General features: G+C 36.2%; 2 protein-coding genes and 1 long non-coding RNA gene across 9 annotated transcripts; 1 reads left to right on the forward strand and 2 right to left on the reverse strand.

Annotated features, from left to right (window-relative positions):
• Positions 1-2,113: 2,113 nt before the first annotated feature.
• On the reverse strand, positions 2,114-3,182 carry LOC131020759 (uncharacterized). The gene is made up of 2 exons (XR_009100762.1): positions 2,798-3,182; positions 2,114-2,614 (listed from the first exon to the last, which is right to left on the reverse strand). It is a non-coding gene; the product is annotated as an uncharacterized LOC131020759 (long non-coding RNA).
• A 926-nt stretch (positions 3,183-4,108) lies between these two features.
• LOC131020649 (beta-amyrin synthase 2-like) lies at positions 4,109-10,880 on the forward strand. 6 transcript variants are annotated; one of them, XM_057949598.1, is made up of 16 exons: positions 4,115-5,781; positions 6,754-6,939; positions 7,013-7,102; positions 7,172-7,360; positions 7,431-7,515; positions 7,610-7,776; positions 7,989-8,414; positions 8,469-8,591; positions 8,672-8,770; positions 8,842-8,898; positions 8,966-9,012; positions 9,088-9,231; positions 9,473-9,650; positions 10,078-10,158; positions 10,238-10,321; positions 10,631-10,880. In XM_057949598.1, exons 1-16 carry the CDS (start codon positions 5,581-5,583, stop codon positions 10,751-10,753), a joined length of 2,280 nt encoding a protein of 759 aa, XP_057805581.1. In that variant the 5' UTR covers positions 4,115-5,580; the 3' UTR covers positions 10,754-10,880. The 6 variants fall into 6 exon arrangements, 5 of the variants coding, with proteins under 5 accessions (XP_057805585.1, XP_057805581.1, XP_057805583.1 ...); XM_057949599.1 differs by having other exon boundaries at positions 4,124-5,781; positions 7,989-8,411; XM_057949600.1 differs by lacking the exon at positions 10,238-10,321.
• Positions 10,881-11,111: 231 nt separating this feature from the next.
• LOC131020718 (uncharacterized) lies at positions 11,112-13,398 on the reverse strand. Of its 2 annotated transcripts, none has more exons than XM_057949721.1 (7): positions 13,226-13,398; positions 12,761-13,014; positions 12,432-12,526; positions 12,273-12,353; positions 12,082-12,157; positions 11,906-11,998; positions 11,112-11,438 (listed from the first exon to the last, which is right to left on the reverse strand). In XM_057949721.1, the coding sequence occupies exons 2-7, from the start codon at positions 12,990-12,992 to the stop codon at positions 11,308-11,310; spliced, it is 708 nt and encodes a 235-aa protein (XP_057805704.1). In that variant the 5' UTR covers positions 12,993-13,014; positions 13,226-13,398; the 3' UTR covers positions 11,112-11,307. The 2 variants fall into 2 exon arrangements, with proteins under 2 accessions (XP_057805704.1, XP_057805703.1); XM_057949720.1 differs by having other exon boundaries at positions 12,761-13,031; positions 13,226-13,367.
• Positions 13,399-13,637: the final 239 nt, after the last annotated feature.

Below are 13,637 nucleotides of genomic sequence, written 5' to 3' on the forward strand. Positions count from 1 at the left end.
GCTATCGTGTAAGCGTTGCGGGAGCACCTTACACGAGGGCTACACGTTCTATCGTGTAGCCCATTTTCTCTATAGTGTAAGGCGCGTGTGATGCACGCGCCTATTTAAAAAAAAAATTCGAATTTATGTAATTTAAATTATGTTTTTAATTTTTTTTAATGTAACTTTTAGGTTTTTTATTTTAATGAAATTTTAATTATTAGTCAAATGTGTTATTTAAATTTGAGCAATTAAATTTAAGTAAAAAGCATAAAAATCAAAACTAATTCTATCATGTAAGCTATCATGTAACCCCACTGCAACATCTTTACACCATGTGGTCCCCCCATCATAAAGTAGGCTATCATGTAAGCTATCATGTAACCCCATTGCGGATGCTCTAACTCCATCAATTCTTTCCATTATTATTTTACACCCACTGCCAAACTCCATCAATTCTTTCCTTTCTTATTTTTCACCCATTTTCCAAACTCCATCAATTCTTTCCATTCTTAGGCCTCGTTTGATATCTAAATTGAAATAAAGTGAGATAGGTAAAACTTAGATAAAATAATATGAATTGAGTGAGATTATTATTATTTATATGTGTTTGGTAAGTAAGATATAATTTTAAAATAGATAATATTTGTGTTTGATAAACAATATATAACTCTAGATTAAATTAGTAAATTACATTTTTAACCTCAAATTAATTAATTAAAAAAAAGTAAAGTGTTGCCCAACAATTAAACACGTTCCCACCCCACCATGTGTCCTTCAACATCAAACAAGTGGCCCCCCATCCCCACAAGAAAAAACCAACACAGTCCCAACCCTCTTCCCTTTCCTTCCTCTACCTGGCATTCCCCCCCTTCCCCACAGCGTTTAAGCCCTTCAACCCCACCATGTGTCCTTCAACATCAAACGCGTGGCCCCCCATCCCCACAAGAAAAAACCAACACAGTCACAACCCTCTTCCCTTTCCTTCCTCTACCTGGCATTCCCCTCGCCCCCCTCCCCCACAGCGTTTAAGCCCTTCCCTCACCGCCGTCCTGTCCTCCCCCCACCAACCGCCACCACCGCCCAAGAATTATTTCTTGCATAGAGCACTAAATTGTCATTCATTAAAGTTTGGCAAATTTCCTCTTAAAAAAAATATTACGTAAATTCCTAAACCCTTGAATTTGGTCCCCTCGGGTACGGTGTGCGGGCGAGCTCGCCGGAAAACACCAGTCCGACCCTTTTGCTAGAGATCCTCATTGCCTTGCTCGAGATCCCAATGTCGGGATAGACCTGTTTCAGATCTTGAAATACTGTCGATTTTGTATGTCTCCAGGTTCTTCCTCGCCTCCTCCTTCTTCTTCTTCTTGTCTCCGCTGGCGGCGATGTCCTTCAGCATCTTCTTGCCGGCCTTCGGCCTCTTGCCACAGTTGTCTTTTCGGCCACCGTGGACTTCTTGCTGAATCCGTCCACAATTCATATTTATTCTATTTCATATATGTCTGAGGATCAGATGATAAATTTGTCTTTTTATTTTTAATCAATGGTATTGTTCAAAGTCAGAAAAGGTAATTGGGGGTGAGGGTGGGATGTATTTTCTTGAAGCAACAGTGAAATAGCGTTGGGCCAGTGAAATATGACGGGCCGAATAGATGAAATATATTGCTTATCAAACGGCTGAAAATGCCATGATAAATACGCAATCAGCCCATAACTACACTATCAAACACGCCCTTATTTTTCACCCACGGCCAAACTCCATCAATCCTTTCCATTCTTATTCTTATTTTTCACCCACTGCCAAACTCCATCAATTCTTCAAATTCTGAATAAACAAGAATCGATTCTTTGCCCTTTGTGTCTTACAAAATCAATTCTTATTCTTTGCAGAACTCCACTCAACATCTACACAATCAATTCTTACGTCTTACAAAATCAACTCATGCAGATTTCATCATACTCAAAATCGTTCTCAACATAATTATTTGCTTGCAGGTAGATTAGCATAACCTAAATAAGAATCAAATATTATGCAAGTGTTGCTTCCTTCAAGCTTGATCTGACGCACTATGTTAAGACAACACACTAGTGCACACAGAGCAATAAAGCAGCGGAAATAAAAGAACACATGAAGTGGAACAATTTCTTCAAGTTATAAAATAATTTGAAGAAGCCTTATAGCAAAATGATTAAACAAAGAGTGAACACTCATATGTTCAAACCTTTATAATGACTAAGGTTTGAACACCCGACACCCTTACAAGAAAACTAGATTCAAGAGCTAGGCTCCGAAATCTGACGAAATCAATGAATGCTATAAACGATGTTATCCTAACACTCTAAACAGCATTCGTACACAGATCACTCAAATGACTCGATTTTGATCTTTAAACTTCGTGATTTGAACTGAGGCTCTTCCTCAGCTTATATAGGATCTTCCAGCTTGCTCCCCAAGCTTCCAAGTAGTGGGTTGAGTAGTGGATGAAGAGGTGGCCGTTGTGGTTTGTTGGAGACAATCCACTTAGTCCACACTTCCTTGATTCTAGCAACTACTTAACAACCTCCCTTGTCTCTCTCCCCCTTATCCTTTTAGGCTTCATTTCTTCCAGATTTTGAAGCTTGACTTGGTCTAAACCTACACATCAAAAACGTGAAGAAAATGCAAAACAAATAATACAAATAATAAAGATGAGTTTATTTTGGAGTAAAAAATTAACTCCAACATATTAGCAATGTGATTATTGTTTCAAATAATAAAACATATTCGAATCACGCATTGTAGAGCAAAAGTGGTGGTTTAGCTGCATGGGAGCCTCACAGTGGTTAGAGGTGGCTTGTTTTCTTCATTTTCTCCAACCTGTATCAACATTCACATTCAGAAAGAGTATATCATCTTATAAAATTTCAAAGTTGTTTTGCAGTTGCTGAATCCTACAGAGTTCTTTGCTGACATTGTGATTGAGCATGAGTGACCCTCATTTTAAACCATAAACCAACAGGTAAAATATAGTATAATCTAAAACTCTTTATTCTATAAGATAACTACATTTCATGTTTTTATTTATTTATAAAATCACTTTGATTCGTGTGCAGGAAATTTCTGGGGTTTTTATGAAGAACTGCATGTTGCATTACGCAGTATACAGAAATATATTCCCCCTATGGACTCTAGCAGACTACTGCAACTCTGCAAGCGTGTATCATTACCATCAAGAATTTGCTAAATACTGCATATATATTCCATTTTAAATGTATTTGCATGTTTCATTTTCAAAATGTACCTTTATACCCTTGAAAGTGTAATATTTGTTCTTTGTTTTAGCAAGGTGGTATGTTTTACTCATCTGTTCCACTATAAGTGACTCAAAACTTTTCGACACGAAAATTAAGGAAAAAATATAAATTGGTTGGTAGGGCCTACACTTTTTCAAGGGTTAAATTTTTCTATTTGTAGAAACAGACCACTTATAGTGGGATGTCCCAAAATGAAATACATGCCAATGGAGTATTATAGAAAACATTATACAAGGAAATATAAATGTTATTCAGTTTGATGAATAGGAGGAAATTCTCACGATTTATCTATATATATATATATTAACTACTCACTCCGTCCCACGAATCTTGACACGTTTGGTTCGGCACGGGAATTAAGGACTTATAGATTAGTGTTTTAAGAGCATCTTCAAAGAAGACACTAATATACCGTTGAATGCTATTTTGCAATGGAGATGCTCTCCAATCATCTCCAGTCCGCTACTCTAAATTGAAGTTTGTGAACAGTGTCCCGCCTCCTGTAGTGGGCACTGTTCACTCCTTTACTTTTTTTTTATGTTTTTTATTTTCTTTTTGTTATTTTATTGCATTTGTTTTTCCTTTTATCTTTAAAAAATACTTATCTTTACTTGATTTAATTTCTAGAATGTAATTTATTAGTTTCTATATTATTTATATTTTTAAATTAACATAAATATGTATAATATTTAAAATATATTATATATAATTTAAAAATACAATAACATGGAATATAATATAAAAGCATATTAACATAAAATTACGACAACATAAATTAAACATAAAAACACAATATCATAAGTATTATGTAATGTTTAATTATAAGAGTATTATGTAATTTCAGTTTTCATGTTGTTGAAATAATTTAATCGTTCTACAATATTTAAATATAGCACGTTATTAATTATTTCTTCTCAAAAATATTTAAATTAATTTATATTTGAATTTGAATTTTAATTACATTTAATTGAAATAGCTACCCAACCCCATCATGTCACAATTTTAATTAGTTACATTTATAAGTGACACTATTTATCAAAACTCATATCACTCCTGAAATATCTTTATTGTATAATTGTATTTATGTATACCATCTCCCTAAATTATATACAAAATCATTCAAATTTGTATAATCACATTTCCAAACAAGCTCTGATATTAACTCTATAAGGTGGATATAATAGGCAAAAACCAATTTTGTAAGAATAGGGCCTTTTTATGTGAAGTAGTTGATAAAATGTCATTTTGTATTAAGGCCATTTATGTGAACGTAGTTGATAAAATGTCAATCAAGACTGCGACCGTGCAACAAATTACGCAATTATATCAGTAGTCTATGTTGATGCATGTTTGTTTTATTTTTACAAAAATGTAAATATGATATGATCTAAGTTGTTCATCCGTCAAAAGATGAGATGATAGCTAATGAGGTCCTAGCTCCAATGACAAAGTTGAGGCATTGAATTTCTTTTGTAAGAGGATTTAGGTTCAATTTCACTTGCGTGTGCATAGGCGGATCTAGTATAGAGCAAAGCGGGTACAGTTGTACCCTCAAATTTTTTATAAAAAGAATATTATTATATATAAAAATTAAAAAATTACTTTTAATTTTTTATTTGTAGAAGAACTAGCTAACAATTTTAAAGAAAAATAAAAAAAATAAAAATCTTCTCATCATACCTTGTACATCAGAATAAGATAAAAAAAAATAGGTATTACATATTCTTCAAGAGAAAGTTATGAATTTGGATGGTCCAAGTACTAGTAGTGTGTCATTAGAGGAGAAAGAAATAGTTTATGATCTTTTAAATTAAACAATGCACATAATATACTACTAGTTTATGTTTATGTAGCGCACCCCCAGATATTAAGTCCTGGATCGGCCACTGTGCGTGCGGATAGTTTTCCCACTTTCCGTCTATATGCGGACAATTTTTGCACCTATGTATGGTGTAAATCCCGTCTGCATGTGAGTTGCTTATTTAATTACATAATAGATACCCTTGTGTAATTTTAAAAAAAATGATAAATATTTGCACTAAAAATCATCAAGATATTAATTTGCGTAATTAAAATCGTGAGTAGTGTCGAATTTATAATTAAATTTGTGGGTTCTATCGTCTCTTCTCTCCCTATATATATCTCCCTCACTTGCTCAGTTTCGTAAATAGCTAGCTTTTTGCATATATGATTGATTCATGTTAGGTTGCAGTGGATGGCAATTAACACAAATTAAACGCTGATTTAGAGTAAAAGTTTTGGTTTGAAAAGCAATAATTATTTAATTGGAAATTGGATTAATAAAGAATGTGGAGGCTAAAGATTGCAGAAGGCGAGGACGGGCCATACCTCTTCAGCACCAACAACTACGTGGGCCGACAGACTTGGGAATTCGACCCGGATTACGGCACGCCGGAGCTCCGGGAAGAGGTCCACAAAGCCCGCCGTCATTTCTGGGACAACCGTCGCCATGTCAAGCCCAGCAGCGATCTCCTCTGCCGGATTCAGGTTATCAATATCAATATCGCTTTTTATTTCAATAAACATATTTTTCAAAATTAATATATTCCAATACACATATTTAGTGAATAAATCTGTGAAATTATCACTAAGGACGTGTTTGATATTGACTAATACTCCCTCCGTCCACGAAATGAGTACCCATTTGTAGACGGCACGGGTTTTAAGAAATGTATGGAGTGTAGTGTGAATAGTTTAAGGGTCCCACTTTAGTGTATTAATTAAAGAGATGTGTGGGGTACACTTGCCAAAAAGGGAAATGGGTACTCATTTCGTGGACGGACGAAAAAGGAAATATGGGTACTCATTTCGTGGACGGAGGGAATACATTGTATTAACTAATTTAGTACAGATCAGTCTAGTGTTTGGTATTATTTAGTAATAATGCGAATGACCCGGTTTAATCCCAGGACCCAGTATTATTAATCCAGATTTCTTAGGATTAATAATACCACCTCCCTCTAGGATTAACTTAAACTAGGATATTCTGTATTTAGCCATGATAGCAAACACCAATTCAGTATTAATAATCTGCCATTATCCATGCTAAATATCCTGGTTATAAATTATCCTACATAATCCTTTACCGAAAATCAAACGAGCCCTCATGTGGCTAACATATGCACAAGCTGCATTATATATATATATATATATGCTCTATTCGCATAATCAATCTGAGCATTGTATATGGATCATATAAATAACTAGCATCTAAATGATTGAAGAATATAATTTTGCAGGTTGGAGGTTGGCATAATTTTTTTTAAAATTTATTTATTTTAATTTATATAAGGTTAAAATTGTAATTTTGATATTCGATCGATAATTATGTCTTTTTTTTTTTTACCAAATTACCAAACAATAGAATTTTATCTTACCTACTAAACATATCTAAACAGATAACTAATCTCATCTTTTCAATATTACTTATGTTAGTTTTACTAAAGTGTAAGAATGCAGTCCTTGCACGAGAAGAATTTCAAACAGACGATACCCCAAGTGAAGGTGGCTGACGGCGAAGACATCACCTACGAAGCGGCCTCCGCCACGCTGCGGCGAGCCGTCACTTTCTTCTCCGCCTTGCAAGCAAGCGACGGCCACTGGCCGGCTGAGAACTCTGGCCCTCTCTTCTTTCTTCCACCTTTGGTCAATCTCCCTCAGACCCTCATATTAAATATGTCATCTAACAACTTATGCCAAATTTCTAAAAAAATTGTAGGTCATGGTTACGTACATTACCGGCCATCTCGACACTGTTTTCCCGGCAGAGCATCGTCGCGAAATCCTCCGTTACATATACTGTCATCAGGTGCAACGTCTTGCCCATAAACGAAGAAATGTGAGATTAGTTGATTGAATGATGTTGATGATTATGTAGAATGAAGACGGCGGGTGGGGATTCCACATAGAAGGGCACAGCACCATGTTCGGCACTGCGCTGAACTACATTTGCATGCGTATATTAGGCGAAGGAGGCCTAAACAATGCTTGCAGCAGAGCAAGAAAATGGATTCTTGATCACGGCACCATCAAAGCCATTCCTTCTTGGGGAAAGACTTGGCTTTCGGTATGCATCATATTCATATACATTGATCGAGATATGATAGAGATATATATGATTGATTTTGTGTTGATAGATACTAGGAGTATATGAGTGGATAGGAAGCAATCCAATGCCCCCTGAGTTTTGGCTGTTTCCATCTTTTTTTCCTATACGTCCAGGTTTGTCGTCATTGATTCAATTTAAATTTAAACTTGGGAATTGTCTCGTCTTAGAAAATTTAGATTTAAATATTTTTCATGACCAAAATTGCAGCAAAAATGTGGTGCTTCTGCCGCATGGTTTACATGCCGATGTCATATCTATACGGGAAGAGATTCGTGGGCCCCATAACTCCTCTCATCTTGGAACTAAGGGAAGAGCTCTATGATCAACCTTATCAACAAATCAATTGGGGGAGCATAACACATTTCTGCGCCAAGGTATCAAGATATACATATTGAATGGTTGATAAAATGATGTATGTATCACTGAATGTATCAAAATGGAGTAGTAAAGAACAGAACACCAAGAATGATTACTCACTTCAATAATAAAACACCTACGTCTGGGGGGAAAACTACCCACTTCAAACACAATCACTTGCAAGAAAGAACACAAAAAAGTTTAATAATGGTGAACATGGGCATTGCAGGAGGATCTCTACTACCCTCATCCTTTGGTTCAAGATTTGCTCTGGGATGGTTGTTACGTGTTGACGGAGCCTCTTCTGACTCGTTGGCCTCTCAACAAGCTGAGGGAGAAGGCGCTTGACGTGACAATGAAGCACATCCACTACGAGGACGAGAACAGCAGATACATGACCATCGCGTGCGTGGAGAAGGTGTTGTGCATGCTGGCGTGTTGGGTGGAGGATCCCAACGGAGACTACTTCAAGAAGCATCTTGCAAGAATCCCGGATTACCTGTGGCTCGCGGAAGATGGGATGAAGATGCAGAGCTGCGGCAGCCAACTATGGGACACGGCCTGGGCCTTACAAGCGCTGCTAGCTAGTGATATGGATGATGAAATAGGCCAGACTCTGAAGCTAGGGCATGACTACATAAACAAGTCTCAGGTAGTGATCATGATTTATATATAAAAATCTTTGCCATATTTATGGATTCTTTTGCAGGTTAAGGAAAATCCTTCTGGTGACTTCAAGAGCATGTACCGCCATATCTCTAAAGGGTCGTGGACGTTTTCAGACCAAGATCAGGGGTGGCAAGTTTCCGATTGTACCGCAGAAGCATTGAAGGTATGCGATTTTGTCACGAGAGATCGATTAGTGGGACGAATGAAGTACTAACAACAATCTGATCATCATTTTTCTTCTAGTGTTGTCTTCTGTTTTCAATTATGCCTCCTGAAACTGTGGGACAGAAAATGGAAGCTGAGGGATTCTACAATGCTGTAAACATAATTATTTCCTTACAGGTATATTAGCATATCCTAAATAGGAATCAATTGTTTCAAATAATTAAACATACTCGAATCACTCATTGCAGAGCAAAAACGGTGGTTTGGCTGGATGGGAGCCTGCAGGAGCCTCAAAGTGGTTAGAGGTAACTTATTTTCTTCATTCACATTCACATTCATATCATCTTATAAATTTTCAAAACTGTTTTGCAGTTGTTGAACCCTACAGAGTTTGTTGCTGATATTGTGATTGAGCATGAGTAAGATCATTAACTCTTGAGAGCTAGCTCATTTTAAACCATAAGAATAACATGGATGAGTGGTGATCGATGTAGGTATGTGGAGTGCACGTCATCGGCTCTCCAAGCGCTCGCTTTTTTCAACAAGTTGCACCCTCGTCACCGCAAGAAGGAGATCGAGACCGCTATCACGAAGGCTGTCGGTTACCTCGAAGATGTCCAAAGGCCGGATGGCTCATGGTGCATCATATACATTCACTACAAGATTTCAGCACATAGACAACAAACATGACCAGACGTGTTGTCTATTATTATATATTATATAGACAACGTTCATGACCAACTATGTTGTCTATTACCTTAAAAAATGCGGCTATAGACAACCGAGTTTGAAACTTAGTTGTCTATGGCTACTCTTAGACAACACAGTTTACTCTCTCTGCTAGCTCGTGTTGCTAACCACGAATGGTGGCGTTTGCAGGTACGGAGAATGGGGCATTTGCTTCACTTACGCCACTTGGTATGCCCTCAGAGGACTAGCTGCAGCCGGCGAGACGTACAACAACTGTGCAGCAGTTCGAAAAGGCGTCGAGTTCTTGCTTAGTATACAAAGAGGTGATGGTGGATGGGGAGAGAGCTACCTCTCCTGCCCCAACAAGGTCACTTTTTCTTCATTTTAGAGTGCGTTTACTTTGATGGATAATAAAAATTTATGCCTTAAAACGTCTCTTTTCTTTTCCAATATTTGACACAAAAGAGATGTTCACTATTTTTCCTTCCTTATTTTTCACTTCAAGAATATATAATATTATCCACTCAAAAATGGAGGAATAATATTATCCATTTTTGAAGTGAAAATAAAGAAGAAAAAATGGTGAACATCTATTTTGTGTCAAATGTTGGAAAAGAAAATAGACATTTCAAGGCATAATTTTTTGGTATCCTTCATTTTTTATGCATAAATTTATCCATCAAAGTAAACGCAACCTTAATACAAAATGAAATGAAACGGTTGTCATAAAAGAAATACGACAAGGTAAGTTGTTGTTTCGAATGCTTATATTTCCCGGTTTACTTGAAAAATAGGAATACGTCCCACTCGAACACGACCGGTCCAACTTGGTCCAAACTTCATGGGCTATGATGGGTCTAATCTATTCGGGCCAGGTTAGCCTTTTCATCTCGTATTTTATTTCATATTGTTGACTAGGATGCAAGATTATGAAACTAAACAATTATGTAATAGGGTGAGAGGGACCCCACTCCTCTCCACCGTGGAGCTAAGCTTCTCATCAACTCTCAATTGGAAAATGGTGATTTTCCCCAACAGGTAAAATATGATGCCGCTCTCCTCAAAATAACTTCCTATATTTTCTTTTTAGCATATTACGCTATCACTAATAATACTTTATTTATTCTTATTTTTCAATCTTTCACTATTCTCAATACTAATTATAACACTTTTTCTCCACTACCAATACACTTAACAAGCTTTCCTTAAAACTCGTGTCGTCCCCTAATAGGAAATTATTTGGGGGACGAAAGAAGTACAATCTAAATTTTTTGATTTTGCAAGATAATTAAATTTCATGTTGTTATTTATTTATTTATTTATAGGATTACTTTGATTCGTGTGTAGGAAATGACTGGAGTTTTCATGAAGAACGGCATGTTGCATTTCGCAGCATACAGAAATATATTCCCCTTATGGGCTCTAGCAGAGTACCGCAAGCATGTATCATTACCATCAAGAACTTGCTAAATACTACATGTATTCCATTTTAAATGTATTTGCATGTTTCATTCCTAAAATGTACCTTTATACCATTGAAAGTGTAATATTTGTTCTTTTTTTAGCAAAAAGAAAATATAAATGTTATTCAGTTTGAGGAGTTATGCTTGTTAGAATATCAGGTGTTAATCATGTCATGGAGAGAGGGTGAGCTTTTGAATCAAGGGGAGAGCATTCCAATTCCTCCTATATTAAAATAGAATATATTTGTTTCAAGAAATTCACCTTGTAAATAATCATGTAATCTAATCATAACCGTTGGAGCTTGCTTGGTTTCATTGATTCAGTAAGCTTGATATGAATAAGAAAGAAAGCAAACAAACACATCTTATGGTATGTGTATATATAAAAATATATAATTAACACAAGGTGGTTTTGTGTCATTCAACAACTTCATGAGTAGCAAAACATACAATTAATATACTACTGATATAACACAGCATGCATTCCAGTCTCTACATAATATAATAGATATGGTAGCAACAGCACCAGTTTATTTACCAGAAAGATTCAAGGAAGAGACTTCACTCTACGGGGACGATTCTCCGAGAAGATGGCTCCCGGGATTCACCGTGATCGTCTCCATAATACTCCAGAGATTGGAAAGGCCAGCCACCCCAACCACCAAAATCATCCCACCCACTATTGTTGGCACCTGCATATCAAGATGGAATTTAAAGAAAATCGGCAATACAAGTATAATCCGCCCACGCCACAGTCTATTAGTGCTTGCAGTTTTTTCCTTTCGGATACGAGGAAACTTAAGCTGCATAGTTAAACCCTAACCATTCTTCCTCCTTCTGCTTTTGTGTTGGGATTTCGACATTACAATTACACATTTCCTTCTTCAAATTCATTAGTATCTTTTGATATAAATTGGGCTATGAAATTTATCACGACTCCCATTCTCACTCAAATATTAAGTTCATCATTCAAGTAATATAAGAAATCAATAAATGAATTACATGCAACAAGAGTAGATTTAGTAACCTGAGCTCTCTTAAACTACCCTATTGCACCAAATTTATCCTGTATTCACAGTTCATATGATTGCTAATCACGTGAAGGAATGTGTACAAATTCTAACCAAGAAGAGTACAAAATAAAAATATAGACAACTACCTGCATTCTCGAGTAAATTGAAACCACTGCTCCATCCAGGCAGCACATTCTCAGCACTAGTTTTCCAATTTTCTTCGAAACCAGCAAGCTCATCTAAGAATGGCACGGAACAACAAGGTAAGAGCAGCATTATTTACAAAAAATTGCATCCAGCATTGTGGGAGAAGGAACCAAACCTTCCTCTAAATTGTGCAACGTTTGCAAGGAATCAACTCTCCCATCCTTTGATTGTTTGGTTGTAACAGAATGCCCCTTCATATCAGAAAACAAGAAGCATGAGACCAACAACAATTGGCCATCTTTAGATAAACAACCTATCCGCTTCATTGGATTTCATGAGACTGCATTCAAATATCAAATAGATCACCTTATCATGTATCCCTTTTGAAATGGTATGCAGTGATTCCCCAACCATCTGATCATCTTCTTTCATCTCCATCAAAAACACCTTTTTTGAATGTGACATTCAAAATAAGTAAAATTTGGCATAAAATCCCTAATCCTCAGCTTGCAAAAAACCACTCACCCCATCTCCCCCAGTCCTTTTCCCAACAGAGGAGGTGTAGTACATCCCATCGGGCCCGCCATACGCGACTCTCTGGAAGCTAAAGCTCTGATAATCTAGAAGCATAGTCCACAAAGTAATGGATACATAAGCAACAAGACATGATTACAACTTGTTGCATGCTAATTGTGACTCCTACTCTAAATTCAGGGGCAATATATAAGCAATTAAAAAACCCTGGAAATCTACCCTTCAACAGACATCAAGAAGATAGAAAATTCCTCAATCAAGCAGTCATTTATAACATTCGATTTCAGTATTTGACAATTAGAGGCAAGAACAACATATACCTGATGGAGATTCACTCCAATTCTTAACAGAGAGTTCACTTTTAGCATCATTGCCGCCAGCATCATCAGGGTTCAGCTCTTCAATGGAAATTTGCTTGCGGGGACCCGAATTTCTACCAAAATTGCTGGTGAAAAACGGATCAGCAAACGGATTCGTCCCACCAAACAAGCCACCGAAAGGCTGAGTGAAGAACGGGTGATCGAATGGATCTTTCCCTCCAAAAAACGACATCGTATGCAATTCTTGAAACGCTCTGTGATTGTGAGGTGGCTAAATTTAAATACCGAGAAAAAAAAAATCAAGCTTGATTTCAACTATCACACGAATTATGTAGTAAAGTTGTTTCAAACTGTAAAATACGATCAAAACTCTGAAATTTTGCTGTATTATCTCACTCTATTGCAAAGAAATTTGCATCAAATTCATAATAAGTTTGAACATTACTGCACAAGAGGTTTAATTACCTTTATCTAGCGATAGACGGAGAGAGAGAGAGAGTAGACTAGTAGAGTGATGAAGAAACTGGCAGTGGCAGGCTAGCTAAGAAGAATGCGGTAGAAACTTCTGGAAAAGCTAACAGAAATAAAACAAAATGATGCATGCCAATTACGGATGACCAAAAAATTCGAAATTGAATAGCCGAATCGATTGAAATCGAAATTTTAAAATATGATTTGGTTTTTCAATTTTTTGGTTCGATTTGATTTATTTTTTCATAAAAAATCGGTTTTTGGTTCGGTTCGAATTTTTTTAAATCGAACAAAATCGAAAACTGAATTATATATATATATATATATATATATATATATATATAATATTTTAATTATAATTATCTTATATCTAATTTATTGTTTAACCCTAATAATAATATTTTAA

The sequence above is a fragment of the Salvia miltiorrhiza genome, chromosome 4 (genome assembly GCF_028751815.1).
Source record: "Salvia miltiorrhiza cultivar Shanhuang (shh) chromosome 4, IMPLAD_Smil_shh, whole genome shotgun sequence".
Lineage (NCBI taxonomy): Eukaryota > Viridiplantae > Streptophyta > Magnoliopsida > Lamiales > Lamiaceae > Salvia > Salvia miltiorrhiza.

What these genes read in the sequence shown, in the direction of transcription:
- LOC131020649 (XM_057949598.1), top strand. Translation starts at nt 5,581, where the DNA reads ATGTGGAGGCTAAAGATTGCAGAAGGCGAGGACGGGCCATACCTCTTC. An exon ending in ATCTCCTCTGCCGGATTCAG is followed by an intron (nt 5,782 to 6,753) that starts GTTATCAATATC and finishes GTAAGAATGCAG; the next exon opens with TCCTTGCACGAGAAGAATTT. An exon ending in TAACACATTTCTGCGCCAAG is followed by an intron (nt 7,777 to 7,988) that starts GTATCAAGATAT and finishes TGGGCATTGCAG; the next exon opens with GAGGATCTCTACTACCCTCA.
- LOC131020718 (XM_057949721.1), bottom strand. Translation starts at nt 12,992, where the DNA reads ATGTCGTTTTTTGGAGGGAAAGATCCATTCGATCACCCGTTCTTCACT. An exon ending in AAAGGACTGGGGGAGATGGG is followed by an intron (nt 12,354 to 12,431) that starts GTGAGTGGTTTT and finishes CATTCAAAAAAG; the next exon opens with GTGTTTTTGATGGAGATGAA. An exon ending in GTTGCACAATTTAGAGGAAG is followed by an intron (nt 11,999 to 12,081) that starts GTTTGGTTCCTT and finishes TGCCATTCTTAG; the next exon opens with ATGAGCTTGCTGGTTTCGAA.